At 38.6% G+C, this 26,417-nt stretch overlaps 3 protein-coding genes, 1 long non-coding RNA gene and 1 pseudogene across 4 annotated transcripts; all 5 read left to right on the top strand.

The window, feature by feature from the left end:
- The first annotated feature begins 857 nt into the window (after window positions 1-857).
- LOC116115012 (probable glutathione S-transferase) lies at window positions 858-2,373 on the top strand. Its single transcript, XM_031401149.1, has 2 exons — window positions 858-1,309; window positions 1,845-2,373. Exons 1-2 carry the CDS (start codon window positions 989-991, stop codon window positions 2,184-2,186), a joined length of 663 nt encoding a protein of 220 aa, XP_031257009.1. The 5' UTR covers window positions 858-988; the 3' UTR covers window positions 2,187-2,373.
- Window positions 2,374-4,310: 1,937 nt separating this feature from the next.
- On the top strand, window positions 4,311-6,416 carry LOC116115013 (probable glutathione S-transferase). The gene is made up of 3 exons (XM_031401150.1): window positions 4,311-4,379; window positions 4,520-4,861; window positions 5,840-6,416. Exons 2-3 carry the CDS (start codon window positions 4,547-4,549, stop codon window positions 6,182-6,184), a joined length of 660 nt encoding a protein of 219 aa, XP_031257010.1. The 5' UTR covers window positions 4,311-4,379; window positions 4,520-4,546; the 3' UTR covers window positions 6,185-6,416.
- A 2,325-nt stretch (window positions 6,417-8,741) lies between these two features.
- LOC116115020 lies at window positions 8,742-23,245 on the top strand (annotated as a pseudogene).
- Window positions 19,961-20,950, top strand: LOC116115021. Its single transcript, XR_004125611.1, has 3 exons — window positions 19,961-20,097; window positions 20,181-20,237; window positions 20,557-20,950. It is a non-coding gene; the product is annotated as an uncharacterized LOC116115021 (long non-coding RNA).
- A 1,644-nt stretch (window positions 23,246-24,889) lies between the features above and the next one.
- On the top strand, window positions 24,890-26,209 carry LOC116115022 (probable glutathione S-transferase). Its single transcript, XM_031401161.1, has 2 exons — window positions 24,890-25,252; window positions 25,716-26,209. Exons 1-2 carry the CDS (start codon window positions 24,935-24,937, stop codon window positions 26,058-26,060), a joined length of 663 nt encoding a protein of 220 aa, XP_031257021.1. The 5' UTR covers window positions 24,890-24,934; the 3' UTR covers window positions 26,061-26,209.
- Window positions 26,210-26,417: the final 208 nt, after the last annotated feature.

Here is a 26,417-nt window from a genome sequence, read left to right as displayed (position 1 = left end):
TAAATAGAAGACTCCCCCTCTTATTTTCGGGATTCTAATATTGAACTCATTCTCTAATTATAATTTTTATTTTTAGAGTAAAGATAACCTACGAGAAAGAGACTGACTTGATATTCTCTTAGAATACTCAGTTGTTGTACTGGGAAAACATTTGGGAAATGATAAAGTGATGATTCCGGTCGATTTTGGTGAGAAAATCGATCGAAATCAACTCCAAAAACTGTTAGCGGCGAAAGAGGGGTGAAGATGATTTATGTGAATGTCGAATTTTGGTATTGAATTGGGGGTGAGTAATTTGAGACATGTAAATGACTATTTTAGTCTTTCATTATTAAAAGAAATTCAATATGTTAATTTAGGGGTGTAAATTGAAATATATGAAATTAGAGATATAAATTTGCTATTTCATCAAACTTTAGGTGGGAACATAGGTAAAAAGTTTATAATAAATTTGAGTTTTTTTTGACTTTTTTTGAGGGCCTTGATCTGGATAAAAAATTATACATCATTTTCATTTTTTAATATAATAAAAAAAATTATAAAAAATTTAGGTACTCATTTTTTGTGGGGCCCTAGGCAGGTGCCTCACCTGCCGACCCCCTGAGCCGGCCTTGATCATACGTAACAGTGGCAGTTAATATGTTTCATCAGCAAATGCCAAAACATGTCAAAAATGAAAAAGGATAAATGTAATACATAAACTAACAACGCCTTTCTCGTTTATTTATTATAAAATTATATGTCACAAAATTGTAGTTTCCACTTTATACTTATCTGATCTCTTTTGTCAGTAGTCAAGGCAAGAGTCAAAAGAAACACCGACTACGATTAAACCAATGAGTGGCAATGACACAACAACATTAAGATGGCTCTTGAAGAAAATGAGAATAAGAAATGATGAATAAGTAAACTTGATAATTTTTCTCCAACTTTATTCACTATTTCTTCAACCTTTGACTTTTTTTTTTCATCGGAGTTTCTTGAAACAATGGAAGATGAAGTGATTTTGTTGGATTTCTGGCCGAGCATGTTTGGCTTAAGGGTCAGGATTGCTTTGGCAGAAAAAGGAGTCAAGTATGAGTATAAAGAAGAGGACTTGGTGAACAAGAAGAAGAGCGATTTGCTTCTTCAAATGAACCCAGTTCATAAGACGATCCCAGTTCTCGTTCACAATGGTAAACCCATCTGTGAATCTTCCATTATTGTTCAGTATATTGATGAAGTATGGAAGGATAAAGCTCCTTTGCTTCCCTCTGATCCTTACCAGAGAGCTCAAGCTAAATTCTGGGTTGATTACATAGATAAGAAGGTAATGAAACTTCTGTAGTTTGATCCTGATTCTCTTGTTTGCATAATATTTCAATCCAGAAAAACAAAGGTCGAGTTCGTTAATTTACGAACTCATTTCCTATTTTTCTTTTTTCTCTCTGGTAAATTATGTGATAAAGTGTTCGAAAATGAGATTTTCTACTTTTATTTTCACAAAACAAAGAATTTAGGAGGAGGACCAAAATGAAAATTCCAATAAAAAAATTTATCTTCATCTTTTCTCTCCTCTTTTATAAAACAAAAAATCTTTTCGAATCAATATTTTAACCAATAGGTAAAAAACAATTGACATATTCGAGATGAATAAAATAAGTAGTAATTTGAAAAAAAAAATTATGGGTTGTATAAATGATAAATTTTTTTTTTTTTTGGGTGTGTGTTTTCAAACAAATATTGGGTTTCCAAATACAGTTTTTATACAAATATATCGACATGTTTTTCAATTATTTACAATATTTAAAAAAACAGAAAACAAATACACAAAATTTATAAAAGAACACACCCTTTAATTGTAGGTAAACAGTCCTGGGACGAAGACATGGTGTACAAAAGGGGAAGAGCAGGAGGCAGGGAAGGAGTTCGTTGAAATAATGAAGACCTTGGAAGAGCAGCTTGGAGAGAAGCCTTATTTTGGGGGAGAGACTTTTGGATTCGTGGACATAAGTTTGATCACTTACTACTGTTGGTTTTACTCGTATGAGAAGTTTGGGAACTTCAGCTTAGAGGCAGAATGTCCCAAACTGATTGAATGGGCAAAGAGATGTGCGCAGAAAGAGAGTGTTTTGAAGACACTCCCTGATGAGAAGAAAGTGTTTGGATTTTGCATAGAGATGAGGAAGATGTTTGGGTTGGACTAGAGAAATATATATCAGTGTGTTTTTGTTTTTTGTTTTGTTTTGGGCTTGTGTTATGCTTTCTCTATGAGCTAACGAATCGTGTGATTTTCCTTCTAAATAAACTACAATGAAGGACGCTTTTTGTGTGTCCTTGTGTTTGGTTTTAAGATCTTCCATCTTTTAACATGACTCTTTATGATTTTATCCATCTTATACTTTTTACTTGTACATCAAGTATTGAGCTATTGATATAGCTACGCACCTGTTTGGCGGTTTAAAGTTTTCATTTCCTTCATCATTTTGTTATATACAAGAAGAGTAAACGACATAATCTCACCCGAAGTTTAACGAAATTCTAAATAGATATTTCTGGTTACATTTATTATAGATTTCTATCTTTAAAGTAACGTAATTAATTATTATTCGAGGTGATTGAAAACGGTGAGTGAGGTCGGCAAATGAAGGTATGAGTTTTATAGAGGAGATTGTTGGGAGTCCAATTGTGGGCTTAAAAGTGATTTTGGACTTCAAAATCCATTCTAAAAAGCCAAAAATTGTCAGCTTGGACTCTGTTAACCTGAGCCCTTTTTTTCTAAAATGAACGGATCTTCTGCCAAAGAAAGCTTCGATGCACTTTAGCATGCTAAAGTACACCGCGTTATAGTGAAAAAATAGGAATCTGTTAAAATAAAGGAAACGATATTACTTTCAGGGTGAGAATCTTGAATAAGTATAATTAAGGGTATTAACTTAGGATTTCGCTAAACCTCAGGCGAGAATACGTGGTTAGCTCCATACGAGAATAAAAAGATAAGGAGAAATAACAAAACAAAAGGATACAAAGGAAAAAGCAAGACAAAAAGAGATCGTAAGACGGAGGAGTTTTTGATTCGAGTCCGTTTGTTTCATTATTCCATATCCTATTTCCAATCTTATCCTCAAAATAACTGTTTGTTTCACTATCCTCAAAATACTATTATATTTTCTTCAACTATTTTTAAATCCCTTAAGTTTATTAATTTAACTAAACACCCTCAGGAAAAAAAATTTAAAAATTAACAAAAACACCTCAATCCACCCACATTTGTCAGATTCTGGTCACCACCGCTGGAAGGTGGCCGAAATCTGGTATAATGGCACACTACCAGCTAGATCTGACCGGTAGTGTGCCGATCTATCATTTTTCAGCCAAATCCACAGTCTAAGATCTGATCGTTGACGACCAAATCTTTGGCCGTAGCTGGTTGATAACGACGGCCATATCTTTGGCCGTTGTTGACGGCTAGAAATGGCCGTAGATCTAGCTTTTTTGGCTAGATCCGTGGTGGATCTGGTCAAACAAGGCCATATCGGCACACGAACTACCAGATCCAGCCGGTCGTGCGCCGTAACGCCAGATTACGGTGGTGGTGGCCGAAATCTGGCAACTGTGGGTGGGGGTGTTTTTGTCACTTTACAAAATTTTTATATATTGGGGTGTTTTATAAATTAGCAAACCTAAATGGGTGTTTTTGTTAATTTTTAAATCCTACGTCGTTATTCCCACCCAACTCTAAAAGTATCAAAAATCCTATCCAAAATACTAAAATAAACGGATGTCCAAGGGTAAGAAGTATAAATGTATGAATTTAAAAATAAATTTGTAACTTCGGAATATAGACTAATCCATTGGATGTATTTTTATCTATCTCTAGTTTGGCCAAATCCTTAAGAATTTGCTATTTCTAATGATTTATGTAGATGGGTAATGCATTTTTTAAATTTTCACACTTTTGATTAATTTTGATATATTTTTTCTGAATATTTATTAAGAATAATATAAGATTAAAAGTTATTTAATTGATTTCCCCAATTAATTTCCTCTCTAATATTTTATTTTCTTATTATATATACATTTTTGCTAGGACTTCAACCTCAATGAGTTGAGGAAGAAGATGGGTTCACTTAACGGATCTGTTATGTGCCCGCCGTCAGCGGCGGCGGTTCATTCGAAACAACCCAGAGCTCAAACTTTTCCGGTTAACAGCTGCCGGTTAACGGATATTAGAAGTGAGTTGTGGGGATTCAACGGGTTTCCCGGTCAACTGAAGACACAAAATTCCAAGACATTGAAGTGTAATTTCAGCTCTTCCTCCAAATTCAATGCAGCAAGCATGGCTAAGAATTTTAATGACAGCGATCAGCATTCTGTCAACTCCAGTGCAGTTAAAACTGGTATGCTTAGTGCTAAACTAGTATCTAACTATTTGATTTCGCCTTTAAATTTAATGTAATGTAATTAAAATTTGGTCTTTCTTGATTATTAATATGATTGTTATTCTAACTGTGAATATATATGCAATGAAATGTGGTAGAAATGATGTAAATAAGTTGATCAAAACATGGCAGATGAGGTGATTTTGTTGGATTTTTGGCCCAGCATGTTTGGAATAAGGGTCAGGGTTGCATTGGCGGAGAAAGGAATCAAGTATGAGTTGAAAGAAGAGGATTTGAGGAACAAGAGTGATTTGCTTCTGCAGATGAACCCAGTTTATAAAAAGATCCCAGTTCTCATTCACAATGGCAAACCCATTTGTGAGTCATCCATCATTGTGCAGTACATTGATGAGGTGTGGAAGGATAAAGCTTCTTTACTTCCCTCTGATCCTTACCGGAGAGCTCAAGCTAGCTTCTGGGTTGATTATATTGAAAAGAAGGTAAGTTAATTTTGATTTAATGAATGGAATTGAAGTACGTTTATGGGAGTATATTCTTTAGGTTCTAAACCGAAGTTGAATATTGTGTACAGAAATTGCTTTTGGCTTGTTGGGCTGTGTTACTGGAAGTTGACAATTATTATTATTATTTTTTTTTATTTTTTTTATTTTTGTGATTTGGTTGTGATTTTATAGCATTATGCTTATTTATCCTTAGGACAATCATATATGTGTATGCATCAAGGTCTCTGTGTATAAGTCCAGGTCATTGTAAGTTCAATTCTGAATAGAAACAACTTCATTGATATAATATCAATATGGTTTGGCTAGAATGCAATAGATTCCATTGGTTTAGTTTTTTGTCCTCTGTGGATGGTTCTTAATAGTTGTTGAAGTTCTATGTGAGGATTGTGATGAGTTTTCAAGGCTATATATTTGATGATTTTCATATTTTATTGAAGATTTTGACAACTTCAAAACCAGGATAATGTGCTTGTAACTACCCAAATTTGAGGCCTTCTGAATATAACTCTTCGAGTGGCTGATTGATATAGATCTGGATAACTAATGTATATTTTACAGAACAAACTTGTTTGTTTGGTTGATATGATTGGAATAGGAATAGTGGTCTTCTTTTTGCAATTTCAATTCTATTTTTGCCCTTTTAACTGAAGAGGAAAGATATGTCATACTATGTCGAAGTTAAGGCAGCATCTGGCATCTTGCATTAGCCCACCTACTGCTGATTTGGTAGCTTTCCTAGAAATGCAGTCATTTTTTGGAGGAGATTTGGGGAAATTTCAATTCTCTTGGATGAAATGGTGGCAGACTCCACAAATTTTGCAATACTTAAAACTTTTCTAGTTATTAAATTGTCATATATTTATTTGGACTTATTGGAAGTTTTTTGTCTGATTAGTTGAGTTAAATCTCACAGGTAATGAACTAATATGGAAATTAATAATAACACAATTGTAGGTATTTGATGCTGGGAGGAGGACATGGTACACATCAGGAGAACAGCAGGAGGCAGCAAAGAAGGAATTCATTGAAATTATTAAGCTGCTGCAAGAGCAGCTTGGAGACAAACCATACTTTGGGGGGGAGACCCTCGGGTATGTGGATGTATGTTTGATCCCGTATTATTGTTGGTTTTACACATATGAAACCATGGGCAAGTTTAGCTTAGAGGCAGAGTGCCCCAAATTCATTGCTTGGGCTAAGAGATGCATGCAGATAGAGAGCATTTCTAAGACACTTCCTGATGAGAAGAAAGTGTTCGGATTTTGCTTAGAGTTGAGGAAGAAATTTGGCTTGGAGTAGAGGAACAGCACAAGGACATGAGCAAAATTATAAGTACAATTGTGTTACTATATCTTTCCTTGGAGATTATGGTTAGTTGTATAATGCTGCATGTAGCGTTGAATTTGGCTTGGATTTTGCTTTCTCCATGAGCCAATGAGCCTTGTTATATTCAGCATAAATGAACTATAACAAAAGACAGTTTATGTACTTTTGTTTGGTTTTAACCTCTTTCGTGTTATTGTATAGATCATATTAACTTCCATGTCGCATGCTCTGATTATCAGCGTTAATTGTTGGGTGATAGACAGATGGTATATGTGATTAAAGGAAATTAAAGTCGAGGCAACTTCTCTGGATATTCATTTGTTACCGGGTTTGAATTTATGACTTGAGCCTGAACAGTGAAATCCATTGAAGTAGAGGGAGATTTGGGATACACATTCTATGCTCATACCAGTAATTTCTTGTGTCATTTTGGGTGCAGTTTTGATTTCATAGGTGAAGAGTTTACAGGAAATGTGACAGTGTTTTGCATACGTTGCTTAGTTCAGTCTGGCAGAGTTGTCTATCAGTGAGTGTTAAATTCTTTCCCAGACTTTTGGTCTGGTTGCGGACAAACACTTCTGCTTTGCAAATTAGGCAAGGAATTTCTGGGGGAGACTTATCATTTTCAAACCTCATAGAAATTTTTTTATTTTTTATTTTTGACAAATATTCTGAATACACTTTTTTGAATAGTGTTTGTAAAATCATATTGTGAATACATTTTAGGATAAGATTATGAGAATGTGTTTGGTACATTATTGGAAAACATTTTCTAAAAATATTTTTATTATTTTTTAACCCCTTACATTTGTTAGTTTAGCTAAACATCCCTCATTAATAAAAGTTTATAAATTAACAAAAACACCTCTATCCACTCAATCGATTTTCAGCAGTTGGCCACCACCACCGGACGGTGGCCGTCAATCGTCGGAATGGCGCACAATCGGCTAGATCTGACCGATCGTGCATTAATCTTGTCTTTTTCGGCCAGATTCACCATGGATTTAGCGGGAGAATGCTAGATCTATGGCCAGAATTTAGCTGTCGTCAACTGTTAGATCTTTAGTTATTTTCAGCCAGATCCACGGTGGATTTGACCGAAAAAGACAAGATCAGTGCACGACCGACCATATCTAGTCGGTTGTGCGTCGTTTTGGCCAAGGTGGCGGCAACAACTGCTGGTGGTTGATAGTGGCTTGGGTTGGTGAGAGTGTTTTTTTGTTAATTTATAAACTTTTATTATGAAAGGTAATTATTAAATGTTTTGAGTTGAATAGAATATGATTGGATTTTGATGAATATTAAAACAAACACATTTATCATTTTTTTAAGGAAAAAAAAAAAAAAATAGAATACGATAGGGTGAGAAGGGTGTACCAAACGCAATCCAAATTTCTCTCGTTTTTTTGAGATCTTATGCTTGTTCTAAGCTAATTAGTGCTACCTGACAACAACTTTTTTCTTATTTAACCTGTTTTAAAAGAATTAAAAAAACTAAAAAAGGGAAAACAAAATCTTACATATTTTTAGGAGTTTTAAAAGAAAAAAAAGTAATTTTTTTCCTTAAAGAAAAAATACTATGAAAAACTTAGAAGTAAAAGAAAGCTTTAATAGTAAATAAAAAAAGAAACAAACAAATAGGTCGTCAAGATCATTTATTTTATCCACTACTAGGTGATTTGATGATAAAAAAGCAAAGGGATTCAATATGGGTTCTTAGGTTCAACTCTCCCCAAGCCGTAGTAGAGGTGACCACTGAGGAGATTTATCCGGTTATTCACTTTAAGATCCGGAGAGATTAGTTTAAGTACACGTAAACTAGTTCAGATACCCCCAAGCTAACCTGAACATCCTTGATCATCAAAAAATCTAGGCTGGCCTAAACATTCCTGTCACCATAAAAAAAAAAAAAAAAAAAAATCATTTATTTTATGAAAGTAAAAATAACAACAATTTTAAGCACGAAACTCAATTCTATTGGTTTGATATTTAAATTTGGTCTTAACGAATCTTACCAAGAGCTCCAATACAAAGTTGACATAATTGTCAAAATATAAAAATGGTTTTAGGTAAAAGGAGTGTATTACATCGGCACGTTGTCTGGAATATATTCTCCAGGGAAAAATTATTCAAGTTCTGTCAACAAATCCTTTTAAAGAAATCTGATAAACAACTAAACCAAATAAAAAACAAATCACAAACTATATAATCAAACCCACTATCTACTCCTTTAAACAACTCTCGAAAATACAGATTCTTAAATATAAATTTACTTAAAATCACAAGTTTCAAGATGGATCCATATATAATATTTCATGAATGTTTATATATATACATGATTCATTAATCAAAACTTTTAGAATTTCAATTTTCAAGATTCATGAATAAGTAATTAGAATTTTTTATCCAAAAATTGTCTTATGAGTTGACTTATTGGCCGGCCAGTTACACACACTTGTCTTAAATACAGAAGAAATTTTTTTCATTTCTTCAATCTCTAATCATCTTCAACTAAAGAATTTCTCCAAAAATGGCGGAGGAGGTGATTCTGTTGGATTTCTAGCCGAGTATGTTTCGCATGAGGGTGAGAATTGCATTAGCGGAGAAAGGAGTCAAGTATGAGTACAGAGACAAGGACTTGTTGAAAGGTGTTGATGCTTGATTTCGACATCAACGACTTGCACGTGTAACGTGTTAAGCAGACTTAGAAATTACACGTGATATGGAATTGTGCAACGAGAGAAAGGACAAGAGATGATTTTTAAAGTAATTCGGATGCTCAACCACTATATATGTATTAATAGATGATTACAATTTAGGTCACGTACAGTGAGCCAAGTTACAGTCTAGAGAAAACTTAAATACAAAGAGAGAGAGACTGCTTTTTAAGAAACTAAAGAATGAGTCAATCCCGTAAATGAGAGAGGAGCCCTCAATTTATAGTCGAGGGATTCAAGGTAGTAATCATGATTCTACAGTCGGACAGGTGTAGTACAATTACTAACCCGCTTCCTATTGGTTGTCTGCACAGGAGATATCCTTAAATCGCGTAGGGCTAGGGCAGATGGTCAATTCCTAGCTACTCACAAGCCAACCTTTCACTTGCCACACTGACGACAATCTTACCTATTCCGTCCTTGCGCGATGTGGCAGTGTCTGGACAACACAAAGCCTTCCTAAACTCTGATTGGCCCGTGCTGGCGTGCGCTTATGTCAGCCCTGATTTTTTAGGGATAACAGAAGCCCCCTAGTTTTTAAGGTTTAAGGATTGAACCTTGAGAACTTCATGATTATGTCGTGACTTGACTTATCCTGAGTGACGCTTGATCGAGCTGTAAGGAGGTGGTAACATAGGTCTTTAAGAATAGCACAAGCGATATGAGGCACCCTTCTCCCGCAGGTTCAAAGACCTAGGTCGGACCCTACTCAGTGCTATACAAACATGCTTTGAATTTAATCCGCTGTTCACGACTTGAAAATACTTAGCACATTTTTACCGAAAACAAGGGATCACGTCGTCTCAAAATCGATACATGGCAAAGAGTGTTTTACTCGAACGACCTCTTCAGATGTTATCCGTTGCGCTTGATAGCTGGTCTGGTTAATAAAATAAATTTTATTCTGACAGACGTGTCTCTTGAACAATAAGTGCCAGCCATGCACATTAAATGTAAGCCATGCTGAAATGACATTCCCTTTTAGAGCATTGAATGCGAATGAGAGCGCATTTAATGTGGAGGAGGTAACCGCGCTGACGCTTGGTTACTCCAATGGAGGGAAACATCGACTGGCATCCACGAAGCGCGATGGTTACTTTTCACGTGGATTAATGACACATGGTCATAATCAATGGCGAGAAACGTTTCCCGCCCAAACGTTGCTTGCTAAGGAAACCAATTGTCGTCTTTCCCCCTATAAAACCCTAGGTTCACCTCAAGTTTTATCACAGAACTCACATTTTCAGAGAGAAAAAGCAAAACTCTTGCACTTGGGAAATAAGTCCGTTCTTCTTCCAGTTAATGTGCACTCTTCGTTACGATAGGAAGTTTGTCCCCAATAGTCAAGAGGTAAGGAAGACTTATCCTTCGTTTTCCTCTATTATTTTTTGTTAAAAGCTTGACTTTATGGTAATGGTGGATATGAATTGCCTGGTAAGCTTACATGATGCATGTTTCTGGACAGTGGTAAAAAGAGAATTTTTTCTTTATAAAAAGTGAGATCCTGGGGCACGGATTTTTGGGAACTCATTCCCAAGGGTTTTTCCAGGGGTTAAGGAAGGTAAATTAGGGTTTCTTTTGCTCTTCCACGTCATCGTACAAAATATTGTACGAGGACTGAGTCATCTCTACATGTCGTCCCTTTTTCAGACTTTAGAAGCAATAAACACTTTAGTGACCAGAGCAGCCGAGGGGACGAGCTCACAGGCACTGGGCACCTCAGCGGGTCTCATGCAAGAGACATTATGATGGCCACCCGGGATGAGATACAAAGAGCGGTAGACCAGTTCGCACTTAGCGTAGATGTCTACCAGCATAGGACATACACAGCTTGGAATCCCCTTGAGGAAATGACTGTGATCTCCGAGGCAATCTACAAATGTGGGGTGTTGATACCTTTTCACCCCTTCATCAGGTCAATCCTCAACCACTTTGAGGTTGCGCCATTGCAATTGATGTCCAATGCATATATGATATAGGTTGCTATATATATATCACATGTGGCGAAAATGGTCTTGGCGAGTTGACAGCGTTGGAGCTCACCTGCACTTACTATTTGAAGAAGAGCAAAGACAAAGACTCTTACTACCTCTTTAAGTGATCCTTGATTGATGGAGGAATATTTGGCTACCCCAATAATGTTGGGGCTTATGAGACCAAAGTTTTCTTTTTTGAATACGATGGTGTTTGCCAATTTAGGGGGTCGAGTAGGTTTTCCTTTCCTTTGGTTTGCAAACTGTCCCTTTTCTTCAGCTCCTTGTCTATAAGTGAAATTAACAAACTTTTTGTCTCTTTGCAGAAAATAAGACGACCAAGTTGACGGCTCTGACAGACTTTAATCAAATTGTGACATTCGATCGTCTACCCGAGCAGAATCGCGACACGATGCTGCTTGTGACTACTGCCAACTTACGAAAGTACAATTTTTTCAATCCAGAAGCATCTTTGGAACCCCTAGCCCGTAAGTATCTTCACACTTAGGATTTTTTTATTTTTATTTTTTTTATTTTTAAGAGAGGTGACCTTTTCGCTAACATATTTTCATGGCACGCAGTGGCCATGCCACCTAGGGTTCCAAAGCTGTCGACGAGGAATAGGGGTTCGTATTTCCCCGGGTCGATTCGATTGAGCCAATCGAGGTGACCTTTGCCGATATGCCTGTAGGAGGGATACAGATTAGTGCCGAAAGGTGAACACCCACATAGTGACGTGGAAAGGCTCCTCGGTCTGCAGCCACCCGAGCTGCAAAGCAGAAAACCATGGGCCAAAAGACTAAGAAGAGGAAGCAACTACTTACCAAGGAGCAATTTGAGTTCGAGCCAGAGGGGTTCGGGATGCTATCGGGGGGGGGGGGGGGGGGGGGGGGGGGGGGGATGCTGGGGGGGGGGGGGGGGGGGGATCACAACCTTACCAAGCTTTTTGCTCAAGAGTGCCCTAGAGGAGTATCCTTGGCACTTCAGCGGTCCCCAAGAGCTCACATAGAGGAGAGGGGGAGGTCGCAGTTGCCTAAAGGAGAGCGGGCAAGCAATGGGTCGATGAGGCGCCTGTTCCTCCGGGACTTGCGCTGCCTGTGCTAGATTCCATGGGGTAGCTACTGGAGCACCTGTAGCCGGTGGTATATACCTTATTGGAATGCCAACTGGTTGTGGCCTTTGAGGATTTGTGGCTTCTCAGCCTGCGGACCTGGTGGTTACTGCGCTTTAGTTACAAAGCCGAAGTTTGTTCTTGTTGAGGACTTTTTAGTATCAGTTGATTTTCTAACTTTTGTGATTTTCGAGGGGCTAACTCTTGCTTCTTTCCTCATGCAGTCCCTGCTCGCCTTACACATGGCCCAACAAAAGATCGATATGGACTCTACTGGAGGATTTCACGAGCTGAGGGAAGAAAATACCAAGCTGAAACATGACTTCGTGTCTTTGGACTTCCAAAAGGCTGAGCTTGAGAAAAGAGGTGAAGAGAATAAGGAGTTCTAAAAGACAGTGGCTAAACTACCAAAAGAGTGTGGCGAGAAAGAGAAGGAGCTGAAGGCAAACTCTGAGAGCACCAAGAAGGCGGAGGAGGACAGAGCCCGATTGTAGGAAAACTCTAAGAAGTAGAAAAAAGCTCTAGAAGTGGATCTCGAGCTGTTCCAAGGGTGAGTTTCTTCATTAACTGAGTATATGAAGTGGCAAAACCTTGAACTCGAGAGGAAAGCTGCTGACTGGGCAATACAGGCCATCTACATCCTACGACTGAGGAATTCGGGGATGGACCTCTCCGACCTCCCGCATGAATATTAGGACATCCTTGCTTCCATGACCTAAGCTGATGATGCCGAAGAGGAAGAGGGGCAAGAGCCTCCTCATGAGGATGACCAACCGAAGGCATACGTCCCTGAGGACCCAACAGCTGATCTGGCGGTCGACGACCAACCAGCGGATATAAAGGTCGCGCCTAGAGAGCCTGGAGGTAGGGACCAGTTATTGCCTCTTATGTTTTTCACAGCTTTCTTTTTGAATTTCCCTCTCGTTTTTTTTGTTTTTTTTTTACTTTTGCTGCCCATTGTATTGGTCTTGACACACACATATATATAAGAAATGTTTTTGACCATTTGTGATAGTACTTCTATGATTCGAGCTCTTTACAAGACTAACATTATACATTTGATTAGGAAACTTGTAAAATATTGTAACGAACAAGATCATTCAAAAGAGCATGAACAAATATTCCTTCAAGATAAAGCAGAACGATCTTATTTATAAAGATTTGAAGGGAAACTTTTCAAGCAAAACAAATGAACAAAATTACGAGTGGGTTCAGAATTACTGATAATAGGGGCAAAAATGTTCAGCATTCCAAGCTTGTAGTACTTCGAAACCGTTAAGCATGTTGAGGTGATACGTTCCAGGTCGTATTACCTTAGTGATGCGGTATGGACCCTCCCAATTATGTCTCAATATCCCCGCACTTGGTTTATTTGTACCGAGAAGGACTTCTTTTAGAACCAGGTCGCCGACCTAAAAGTCTTTTCTCCTGACCTTAAAGTCTTTTCTCCTGACCTTAAAGTCAAAGAACCTTTTCGCTCGCTGTTGGTAGGATGCTATCCTTAACCGAGCCTTGTCGCTTGTTTTTCAACTAGGTCTAGACTTGCACATAGAAGTGCTTCATTGTCTATTTCATTGAATAGGTCTCTCCGGAGTGAACTAGTCCTCACTTCCACTAGAATCATAGCCTCACAGCCTCACAGTCATATGCTAGTGAGAAAGGCATTTCTGAAGTAGAGGTTCTCGGAGTCATTCTATATGCCCATAGAACTTCTGGGAGGCCATCGGCCCAATAGCCCTTTGCAGCGCCAAGCTTGGCCTTTAGTGTGTGCTTGATGGTCTTGTTGACAGCTTCAACTTGACCATTGGCTTGCGGTCTTGCGACTGAGGTGAACTTTTTATGGATCCCTAGCTCATCGCAAAATTGCTTGAATTCCTCATTGTCGAACTGCTTTCCATTATCAGAGATGAGTGTATGGGAAATCCCGTAGCGACATACTATATTCTTGAAGACGAAGTCTCTAAGCTTCTTGATAGTGATCGCGGCCAAAGGCTCGACCTTGATCCATTTGGTGAAGTAATCTACCGTGACCACAGCATACCTGACGCCCCCTTTTCCAATTGGCATGGGCCCGATCAGATCAATTCCCCACATAGAGAATGGTCAGGGGCTAGTCATCATTGTCAGCTGGTGGGAAGGAGTTCACGGGAGTTGGCATTTGTCACACTTTTTCACAAAGTTGAAAGTGTCTTCCTGAAGTAGAGGCCAATAGTATCCCTGGTGGACAATTTTATTGGCGAGGGATCGTGCGGCAATGTGATTACCGCAGATTCCTTCATGTATCTCCCTCATAATATAGTCTGCTTCTTCGTCGGTTATACATCAGATGAGAGGGGTGCTAAACCCTTGCTTGTACAGCTGATCTCTGACGAGCGTGTAATGAGCAGCTCTAGTGCGTAGGATTTTTTACTTAGCCTTGTCACTCGGCAGAGTCCCATCTCGGAGATACTGAATATTTGGAGTCATCCAAGAGGTAGATTCTGTTGTAGCTACAGTCTGCTCAGACGAGTTGATACTAGGAATCTCTATGTATCAAACTATAATACTTTTCGGCACATGTAAGTCTAGCGATGAGGCTTTTCTTGCCAAGGCGTCCGTGACATAGTTATTGTTTCTTGGGATTTGCTTGATTGTGAAGTGCTTGAAAGGCTCGAGTGCGGCCTTAGCTTTCTTCAGATAGCTGGTCATATTTTCTTCCTTAGCTTGATATTCTCTCAAAGTCTAATTAACAACCAGTTAGGAGTCGCTGTGAATGCTAATCGCGTCAGATCCCATTTCTCTTGCTAACCATAGACCCACGAGTAACGCTTCATATTTGGCCTCATTGTTTGTAGCTTGGAACCCGAATCGAAGAATTCAAGAAGACATATCCCAACTCTTTTCCTGTTCGAGGAACCGTCGACATATAGACTCTAAGTTGATAAGTTCTAAATGGTTTCCTAGATGACTTCGCTGGCTGACTGCTCGAATTCTCGATTTGGCTAGTACAAGAATTCCAAAATAAAATCGAGAACACCCTACCCTTTGATTGTTGCCTTCGATCTGTAATGTAGATCGAACTGACTCAATTCCATTGCCCATTTGAGTAACTTACCCAAAGCTTCCATCTTTTGAAGAACTTGCCTGAGCAGATAGTTGGTCAGAACATGGATTGAATGGGCATGGAAATAGGGTCGTAGCTTTCTAGAGGCGATCAGCAGGGCATAAGCTAATCGCTCCATCTTTGGATACCGCATCTCGGTGTCCAGTAGTTGCTTGCTCACGTAATACACTGGCCACCGAACTCTACCCTATTTTTGGATGAGAGCTGCACTGACCGCATACCAAGAGAAGGACATGTAGAGGAACAGAATATCCTTGGGAAGAGGTTTGGATAGAAGATGCGGCTTTCCGAGGTGTTCTTTTATACTCTGAAAAGCCTGCTCGCACTCTGGAGTCCACTCGGACTTCTTGTTGGCCTTGAGTATATTAAAGAATGGCAAGCAACGATCTGTTACCCTCGATATGAAGCGACAGAGAGCCGTTATCCTCCCATTTAGGCTCTGAACTTGTTTTTGGTTGGTCAGACTTTTCATATCAAGGAGAGCTTGGATCTTCTCAAGGTTGATTTCAATCCCCTGTTGGTTAACCATATACCCCAGAAACTTTCCTGAGGATACTCCGAATGAGCACTTAAGAGGGTTCAGCTTCATTCTGTACTTTTAGAGTATGTCGAACATCTCAGCGAGATGCGTTATGTGATCTGAAGTGACATGCGACTTGGCCAGCATGTCATCAACATAAACTTTCATCGACTTTCTGATTTGCTTAGAAAACATACAGTTAACTAGTCGCTGGTAGGTTGTCCCAACGTTTTTCAAGCCAAAAGGCATGATCTTGTAACAGTACAGTCCTCGATCTGTAATAAATGAGATATGCTCTTCGTCAGGTGCGTACATCGAGATCTGATTGTACCTCAAGTAGGTGTCCATAAAGCTTAGCAGCTCGTGCCTGGAGATGGCATCAACAAGTTGGTTAATCCTTGGCAAGGGAAAACTGTCTTTCGGACACGCTTTGTTAAGATCGGTGAAGTCGATGCAGGTTTGCCACTTTCCGTTGGGCTTCTTTACCAAGATTGGATTGGCAATCCAACTTGGGTAACGCGCCTCTCGAATAAACTCGTTTGAGATGAGCTTATCTACCTTACTCGTCAAGGCAGCATAGCGCTCTAGGTCCATGGCTCTTCTCTTCTGGCAAACTGGTTTCATTGCACTGTAAACATTGAGTGCATGACATATTATATTTGGGCTGATCCTGATCATATCAACATGAGTCCATGCAAAGACATCGACATTCTCTCTGAGGAAGCTCGTTAAGCTTTTAGCGAGTTGGGGATTGAGATTACTCCCAATTCTCAACACTCGAGTCAGCTCATTTTGATCGATGAATATCTCAGATAGATCCTCAACTGACCCACTATGAGGGCACTCTTGGATGCGTAGATCCATGTTGTCCTCTATTGGGTCGGGCTGAATGCGATCCTATTGATCGCCATAGCCTGTTTGGGGATGCCTATTAGCCTTCTTTTTCCCTTGCACGCCATCTGCACTGCTCTTATGTAGTAGTCGTGAGATTCGCGTTCAGATCCTTTTACTTCCCCAATCCCCGTCAGAGTGGAGAACTTCATTTTCAAATGATAGATGGAGGTGACGACCTTAAAACTTCGTAGCAGAGGTCATCCCAGAATGCCATTAAAGGCAGACGGATGGTCTACTACCAAGAACTTGTCATCTTGGTCATTTCGTTGGTCTCACTCAATGTGACATGAAGTGCGATCGTACCCTTAGGAATCAGATGATCCCCAGTAAAACTGTAGAGAGGGATAGAGGCAGGCTTCAGGTCTGCCTCATCCAATTGCATTTTTTCGAAAGCTCGCTGAAACAGGATATTCACAGCGCTTCCATTGTCTACCAACATCTTGTGGACTTCGCACCGAGCTATTTCAGGCATGATGACTAGTACATCCTCATGGGGATGCTGCAATCGCACCGCATCTTTCTCTGAGAAGGTAATCTCTTCCTTCCTGCAAACCTGAGTAGGTCACGGCGTCGTGCTTATCACATTCACGGGGTCATGACGAGCTTCACAAGCGTACCTTTCCTGGGCAACTCGAGAATTCCCTACGAGGTGTGGTCCTCCAAAAATGATCCCCACATAGTAGAGACCTTTACGACCATGGCATTTCTTCATTTGTTCCTCTTGATCCTTTTACCAAATGAGAGTCGGACTATCAACATACTCCTTGAAGTGACCTTGCTCGATAAGGTTTTCAATTGCTTGCTTGAGAGCCCGACACTCATTGGTGTGATGCCTATTATCCCGATGGTAGCGGCAATATTTTTTGTTGTTCCTGGCTGAGGGGGATTCTTCATGGGCTCTGGCTCTCCGAGTAGGCTGGCCTCCTCTGATTTATCCAGAATGACCGACATTGAGGCATTCAAAGGAGTGTATTGGCTTTTGTCGCGATCGCGATGAGGAACTTGGGCATAAGATTTTTTGGGCTCGAATCGTTGCTTCTTTCCTTTTTGCTAATCGTCATTAGCCCATCTGTGATCAACCCTTTCTACTATTCTTCCCTCGATTGGGAGCACTGGTTGAGGGACCAGAGTCATGGCGATTAAGAGCAGCCACATAATTTTGATTCAGAGATACTTCTTAGTGAGGTCATAGAAGTGAGTGAGGGAAACATCGTCCTCTGATTGCAATTCTTTCCACAAGTCAGTTTGTCGACGAACCCCCGCAATAATGAGAGTTCGAATGGACTCTTCGATAGTGTGAGCCACTTTGTGAAGTTCCCTGTTGAATCTGTTTATGTAAGACTAGAGGGACTCATTCCTCTCCTACCGTATATTGCTTAGATAGCTTAACAGCATCGAGAACTTCCTATTCATCTGGAAATGCCTCAAGAATGACGAGCTCATTTGTTGCCACGAGCTGATAGATCCTACGAGAAACGATTTGAACCAGCGCTTGGCATAGACAGTCAGAGTTACTGCCAAGAAGCGACATTTGGCCAAGTCGGAGACTTGATTGAGTTCCATGAGGTCGTTGAACTCGTAAAGGTGATCCTGAGGATTAGAATTCCCGTTGAATGCCTGCATATCGGGTATTCTAAATCTTGACGGGAGAGGAGCAACTAACATTGTTGGAGAGAAGGGAGACGCCTCGGCGACCTTCCCATGCTCATTTTGTTGAGCTTTAAGTTGATCCAAAGCTTGTTGTAATTCCTTAATCTAAGGTAGTGGAGCTGCCTGAGGATCACTTTCCTCAGCATGGGTTCGACCCTCATGGTTGCGATTAAGGAAAGACCACATATCAGATTCTTCCTCAACTCGGCCAGAATCTCCGACAAACCTTGACACATGTTGACTGGGGCTGTGTGAAGGCATTGATTGGATTGGGGAGTTTTCCTGACCTCCGCGGTGGTCAAAACTGACCCACAGATGACAGAGGTTTCCCGCATGATGACGGTTGAGGTAATCATTTTGGCAATATTGGGAATCTCCCTGCCTTTCACTTTTGTGGGAGTGCCCATGAGACATAGCATGGGCACTATTTTAAAAGTCGGACCGGACTGGCCGGTCCAACAGGTTAGACCATGAACCGATCACGTGTCCGGTTTGAGTCAACATTAAACCCGCTATTATGCAATAAACCGCTTTAACCCGTAATGGACTGCGTGAACAGTTCTGGACCCCCGGTCCAATCGGACTGCAAGAAAAAGTGGTCCAACTAAAAAACAAAAAAACCCTAATTTCTCCCTTTCTCCCTTTGCCCTGCGTAGTTTCTTCTTCCTCAGTTACTCTACGCGCAAAAAACTCTGAAATTTTTTGAATGAAATTGCGAAAATCTGAAAAAGATCACAAATCAAAACTCAATCTTGACGACGCGTGCCAATCGCAACCATCCCTTGTTGAAATCGCTACTCCAGTCTCTGAAATCGTGACGAAGAGTTCCTCCCTCGTTGGAAATCGACGATGCGTTCCTCCCTCGTCGGAAATCGATGCAATTCGCTAGATTTGTTTCCACTATTTTTGTTTTCAATATTTTCCTGTTATGTAGTTAACGTTCTCAAATACTCCAAAAGGGTCCTCAATATTGCTGTTTACTTGTGAATTCACAGATCTAAGCCCTCTTTCTCTGTTTTGGAGCTTGTATGATCTTCAAGGTGACATATTTTCTCTTCTTTATTCGTATCTCTACATGGGTTATTGATTCCAGTTGTGTTTTAAATTAGCAGCAATAAGTTTTTGTATTTTTATTTATGTATTGCAACCTTAGATTTCGTTTCATTGTAAGCTCTAAGAAGACCAAGCTTTTTATTGCTTAATCATTTTCAAGACTTTCTTATGATGGATTGTAGAGGGTTTCATTTGTTAATCTGGGTTGTGTCAGTCTTGTGTTTAGTATGTTTTGGTTGTTGTCAATATGCTTCCAAAGACAATTACCTCCTAGACTGTGGATCACTCACCAATACTACAGTGGATGGTCATGTGTTCATGGCTGATAAATTGGCTGGTAAATTGCTTTCTTCTCCACAAGTATTTACCATACAAAGAGCATTAAATCAAACAAAAACGTACAAGAGACCCCAATCAAAATAACATAAACCATCTTGTGCCTTTTCTTTTTCATGGGTAATGGCTTTAGTTCTTACATGAGTTGGATTGGATCTCTTATTTGCTTTTATAGTGCACTCATAATTATTATCCCTGCTATTGTGATTACTTTCTCTTCACATATTTGCTTTTATCTTTCATTTCGTCCCCATCGGTTACTGAATTCAGTTTCTTCTTCAACAGGATGGAAAGGTTTCACAGCTTGAGCATGTTTTCATTCGGGGCAGCAAAGTCAAGTGTTATATCATATATACTATTTTGGTCATAGTGATCAAGCTAACTGTGTTATAACTTGAGATATTTGGTCACCTATTATCATATTGACTGAATTATTTTGAAAACAATACGAAATTTATACAGGTTTATGGTCATACCGGACATGTTAAAGAATGCTCCAATGTTCAAGCGTCTAGATGCTAGAATCAAGGTATCCTTATAACTAAGTTAATTCTCCTGAATCACATTCTTGTATTATGATTTCTGACTTAAAATGTTTCTAAAATCTTGAAGGGTAAGAGCTCATCAATTGGAGTTGGTAGGGGCAGGGCTGTGGCAATGCGGGCTAAAGTAAGTAGCTTTTTAATTTGTTATTATATATTTGTATATTTCCATGACATACATATATACATTCTCAAATCAATTATTGTAAGGATGCAAAATTTGATAGAAGCTCAACATTCCAAATGCGTTGATATCGATGAATGAGAAATTTGGGTACTTTGGGCATACTTGTTGCTACAATTTATACTAGTGATAAAGTTCCACTTTTTGTTTCCAGTACCGACTCAGGCTATGAAATTAATGAACTTGGAGAGATCCTTACTGCTTCTGTGCTTAAGCGATAGTTGCAACCAATCATGACTTACCTTTTTTATTTTATTAACAGGCTGCAGCAGCTGGCCGTGGAGCAGCACCTGGTAGGGGTGTTGTACCACCTGTTCGAAGGTAATCTTCCCTTGGAAAACTGTAGATCATAACCTTCTCTCTGGAGCATTATTGTCAACTACTGTAGGTCATCTGAGTAATGTCTTCAGTTTAGGACTCCTGCTCTTGAGGCCCTTAAAACTTAATGAAAAATGATGCTGCTGTTCCTGCTTAAATTTGTTGAAAAGAATGGGGCGGGAAAAAGGGATTATGTTACCTGGACTATCACAAGCTCAGTTTTTGTAATCTATTGAATATTACTAATTTGATCTTTTATGTGTTTGGAATTTGGACAGTTTCTATTGGTAATGTGACCTTTTTATTACAGCTCAGCATGTTGATATGGTCTCAGAACTTATCCATGAGCCTTTTTATGTGATATGATAGGTGACCTCATCATGATGTGTGATGACATCACCAGTCCAATCGGTGGTCCAACCGGTTGGACCGGTTGAACCATGACCCGGGCAGTAGAGCGGGTTGCCCTCCGGTCTGACTTTTAAAACAATGGGCATGGGATGGCTCGTGCTGCGACATGTTGCCAAGTCACAATGCCACAAGTATTCCACCTGTTGCACGATCGGTGTTCGCTAGTCCCTCGGAGCCCTTCGGCCCACTGTTTACCACTTGCTTCCCTTATTCTTACGCACTGTAGTGCGTGCGGTATGGGCTTTTGCCATTTTTTGCGCTTTTGCGTGACCTGCAAGCGTCTTTGATGGTGGCACTGCCTCGTCGAACTCTGGTGGTACAACTTGATCCAAACGGTCTAACCTTTGGCTAACCATTTGGAGAGCATTGTTGAACCTCTCCAGGTAATCCATCATGGTTGGGTCGAGTTGTGAGCTCGAAGGAATATTCGCCATGATACTCTGCTGGACTGGAGGCACTTCAGGAGAAGTGTCATCTCGTACCTAGAGGATTTCCTCATTTTTAAGGTTGGTTCGCTCAGTTTTGAAACCACGAGCCATTTGCTGCTGGATGGGACCGATCGGTCAGAGATTTTTGATGAAGAGCGAGTACTAAATCAGGCCCTCCTTCTAGCGCCAAACTGTTGATGCTTGATTTCGACACCAATGACTCGCACGTGTAAAGTGCTAAGTGGACTTAGAAATTACACGTGATATGGAATTGTGCAACGAGAGAAAAGACAAGAGACAATTTTTAAAGTGGATCGGATGCTCAAAAGCGAATCCTACATCCACTATATATGTATTAATGGATGATTACAATCAGGTCGCGTACAGCGAGCTGAGTTACAGTCTAGAGAAAACTTAAATACAAAGAGAGAGAGTCTACTTTTTAAGAAACTAAAGAATGAGTCAATCCCGTAAATGAGAGAGGAGTCCTCTATTTATAGTCGAGAGATTCAAGGTAGTAATCATAATTCTGCAGTCGGGCAGGTGTGGTACAATTCCTAACCTGCTTCCCATTGGTTGTCTACACATGAGATATCTTTAAATCGCGTAGGGCTTGGGCAGGTGGTCAATTCCTAGCCACTCACAAGCCAGGCTTTCACCTACCATACTGACGACGGCCTTACTTCTTCCGTCCTTGCGCAACGTGGCAGCGTCTGGAAGACACAAATCCTTCCTAAACTCTGATTGGCCCGTGCTGGCATGCGCTTACATCAGCCCTGATTTTTTATGCATAACAAAGGAGAAGAGCCCTTATCTTCTTCTGGTGAACCCAGTTCATAAAAAGATCCCAGTTCTCATTCACAATGGCAAACCCATCTCTGAATCTTCCATCATCGTTCAGTACATCGATGAAGTCTAGAACGATAAAGCGCCTTTGCTTCCGTCTGATCCGTATGAGAGAGCTCAAACAAGGTTTTGGGCTGATTATATTGACAAAAAGGTAACCATTTTTAAAGTTCATTGTGCAGGGACGGAGGCAAGAAGGGACTGCTTTGGCAGGTGCCCCCATTGGATTTTTGGGGGAAAAACATTTATTATCAAACTAACCCGTCTCGTAAAATATAATATATATTTACAAAACAAATTTTAGCAAGATACCCAGAAAGAAAAGTTTTTTTTTTTTTTTTACTATTTCTCTTAAATGATTTTTTTTTTCTTTTCTTTGTTGACTTTTTTCTTTAACTTTTTAATATATAAGTTAAAAATTCCAGCAAGTAATTATTGATGTTTGATGAAACTAGTAAGTGGACTAAAATTGATGATAATTAATTGTCAATATAAATTAGAATAATACGATAAAAATCTTTTCACCAAATTTAATGGTTTAAATACTTGTTTATTAAAAAATTTAAGATTTATTATGGTTTAAATTTACCCATTTATTTTAATTTCTGGCTACGACCATGAATGCAGGTGTATGATGCTGGGAGGAAGCTATGGACCACCACAGGTGAGGAGCAGGAGGCGGCAAAGAAGGACTTCTTTGAAATCTTTAAAACCTTGGAGGGGCAGCTTGGTGGCGAGCCATATTTTGGGGAAGAGAACTTGGGGTATGTTGATGTGTATTTGATTCCTTACTATTGCTGGTTTCATGCATATGAGACGATGGCGAATATCAGCATGGAGGGAGAGTGCCCCAAATTGGTGGCATGGGCGAAAAGATGTGCGCAGAAAAAGAGTGTTTCAGAATCGCTTGTTGATGAAAAGAAAATCTCAGGGTTTGTTCTGAAGTGAGGAAAATAAGGTTACGGTTGGAAGAAATGCAAAATCCTGTCAACTTTGCTTTGGAGGATTGTTTATTTCATGTTTAAAAAGTGTTTTATTTGGTTTTTTTTTTTTTTTTTTTTTTTAATGTTTTGTGATTTTTCTAAATGAATAAAATTATAAAAAAGACATTTTCTTTCGTGTCTTTTATCTGCCTTTTGAATCCCTATGTAAAACATCATTCTTATACTTAAGCAAAGTTGTGATATCTCTAGAAAATTTTAGCTTTTCTCTCTTTCTTTTTTTTTTTTATTATTTTTTTAACAATAACTTATTTGAAAAAATTATGTATAATTTTTTTTTTTCCATATATGGTACTATAATATTGAGAGTGCAATGTTGCCAAATGACTAGTTCGACCAGTTGTTGAACCAAAATCCAAATATTAAGAGTCTATTTGATAGATAAAATGTTATTCTGTAAAAGTGCTTTAAGTTGAATTGAGTTGGATTAAATTGAATTGAATCAGATTCTGAAAATGTATTTGTTAAAATATCTGAAAAGTGTATTCAAAGTTGATAAAATGCTAAATAGTTTGGTATATTTTTTGAAAATATTTTAGATTTTTTGTTAATTTGTTAACCTTCTACATTTGTTAATTTAGCTGAACACCCCCATAATAAAAGTTTAAAAATTAAATAAAGCACCCCAACAACCCAAGAGGACAACTAACCACCACTACTAAACGGCAACTGTCAGTCGTCAGGATGGCACACAACCGGTTAGATTTGGCCGGTCGTATGCCGATATGGCCGTTTCTAGCCAAATCTACGGCCAACCATCAATGGTTAGAACTCTGGCAATAGATTTGGTCGAAAATGGCTAGATCGGCGCACGATTGACTGGTCATGCATCTTCCAGCTACGTCGGTTAACGATGGCCGATGATGGTTGAGGGTAGGCAGTAGTGGTCTTGGGTGGATTAATTTTCAGATTTGAAGGAGTGAAAGGTAAATGGTTTTAGTTGAATAGAGTTGAAAAATATTTTGAAAGTACTCAAACACATATCCTATTCTTTAATTCAAATAGGATAACATAATAGTAATCTAGAATAATGTAACAAACAACGGCTAAAATTAGAGGGTATTGTTATCACATATTTATATCGTAAGGATTCACGTTTTCGTCATATTAATGCAAAATAATTTTCAACTTTCAAACTGCAAAAGGTATTTTGAAAATTATGGAGAAGATAATGTATTTTATTTAATAATTTATTTCACCATTGACGAGAGATAGCTAGTGGATAGAAATAATTTATTCAAGTTATGTCGACAAAACCAAGAAATCTGATAAACAACTAAACCAAATAAAAACAAATCACAATCTATATAATCAAACGTTTTTGTAAATTGACCCACTATCTACTCCTTTAAAAAACTCTTTTAAATATAAATTTACTTAAAATCACAAGTTTCAAGATGAATTCATATATAATATTCATGAATGCTTATATTAAGTTATATATACAAATGATTCATTAATCAAAACTTTTAGAATTTCAAGATTCATGAATAAGTAATTAGAATTTTTTATCAAAAAATTGTCTTATGAGTTGACTTATTGGCCGGCCAATTACACACACTCGTCTATAAATACATAAGAAAGTTTTTCATTTCTTCAATCTCTAATCATCTTCAACTTAAGAATTTCTCCAAAAATGGCGCAGGAGGTGATTCTATTGGATTTCTGGCCGAGTATGTTTGGCATAAGGGTGAGAATTGCATTAGCGGAGAAAGGCGTCAAGTATGAGTACAGAGAAGAGGACTTGTTGAAGGGGAAGAGCCCTTACCTTCTTCAGGTGAACCCAGTTCATAAAAAGATCCCAGTTCTCATTCACAATGGCAAACCCATCTCTGAATCTTCCATCATCGTTCAGTACATCGATGAAGTTTGGAACGATAAAGCTCCTTTGCTTCCGTCTGATCCGTATGAGAGAGCTCAAGCAAGGTTCTGGGCTGATTATATTGACAAAAAGGTAACCATTTTTAAAGTTCATTGTGCAGGGACAGAGGCAAGAAGGGACTAGCTGCCCCCACTGGAGATTTTGGGAAAAAAAATTAATCATCAAATTAACCCGTCTTGTAAAATATAATATATATTTACAAAACAAATTTTAGCAAGATACCCAGAAAGAAAAGTTTTTTTTTTTTTTTTACTAATTCTCTTAAATGATTTTTTTTTCTTTTCTTTGTTGACTTTTTTCTTTAACTTTTTAATATATAAGTTAAAAATTCCAGCAAGTAATTATTGATGTTTGATGAAACTAGTAAGTGGACTAAAATTGATGATAATTAATTGTTAATATAAATTAGAATAATACCATAAAAATCTTTTCACTAAATTTAATAGTTTAAATATTTGTTTACAGAAAATTTAAGAATTATTATGGTTTAAATTTACCCATTTATATTAATTTCTGTCTACTACCGTGAATGCAGGTGTATGATGCTGGGAGGAAGCTATGGACCACCACAGGTGAGGAGCAGGAGGCAGCAAAGAAGGACTTCTTTGAAATCTTTAAAACTTTGGAGGGGCAACTTGGTGACAAGCCATATTTTGGGGAAGAGAACTTGGGGTATGTTGATGTGTCTTTGATTCCTTACTATTGCTGGTTTTATGCATATGAGACGATGGCGAATATCAGCATGGAGGCAGAGTGCCCCAAATTGGTGGCATGGGCGAAGAGATGTGCGCAGAAAAAGAGTGTTTCAGAATCACTTGTTGATGAAAAGAAAATCTTGGGGTTTGTTCATGAGTTGAGGAAAAGGTTAGGGTTGGAATAAATTCAAAATCCTGTCAACTTTGCTTTGGAGGATTGTTTATTTCATGTTTAAAGTTGTTTTATTTGGGGGATTTTTTTTTTTTTTTTTTTAATGTTTTTGTGATTTTTCTGAATGAATAAAATTTATAGAAAGACACTTTCTATTGTGTCTTTGTTCTGCTTTTAAATCCTTATGTAAAACATCCAAAAATTAAAATTAGAGGGTAATGTTATCACATATTTTAGTAATGTTTTGTTTACAACTGCATAAATCATATAAACGGATAAAAATTGTACAAAATTTATGTAAAATTACTACGTTATTCTTTGTTTTTTGTTTGTTTGTATGATTCAGTTATAAACATAGTATTGTTTCACA

Source organism: Pistacia vera, unplaced genomic scaffold (assembly GCF_008641045.1).
Source record: "Pistacia vera cultivar Batoury unplaced genomic scaffold, PisVer_v2 Contig73, whole genome shotgun sequence".
Classification (NCBI taxonomy): domain Eukaryota; kingdom Viridiplantae; phylum Streptophyta; class Magnoliopsida; order Sapindales; family Anacardiaceae; genus Pistacia; species Pistacia vera.
This window is presented reverse-complemented; position numbering and strand designations above follow the sequence as displayed.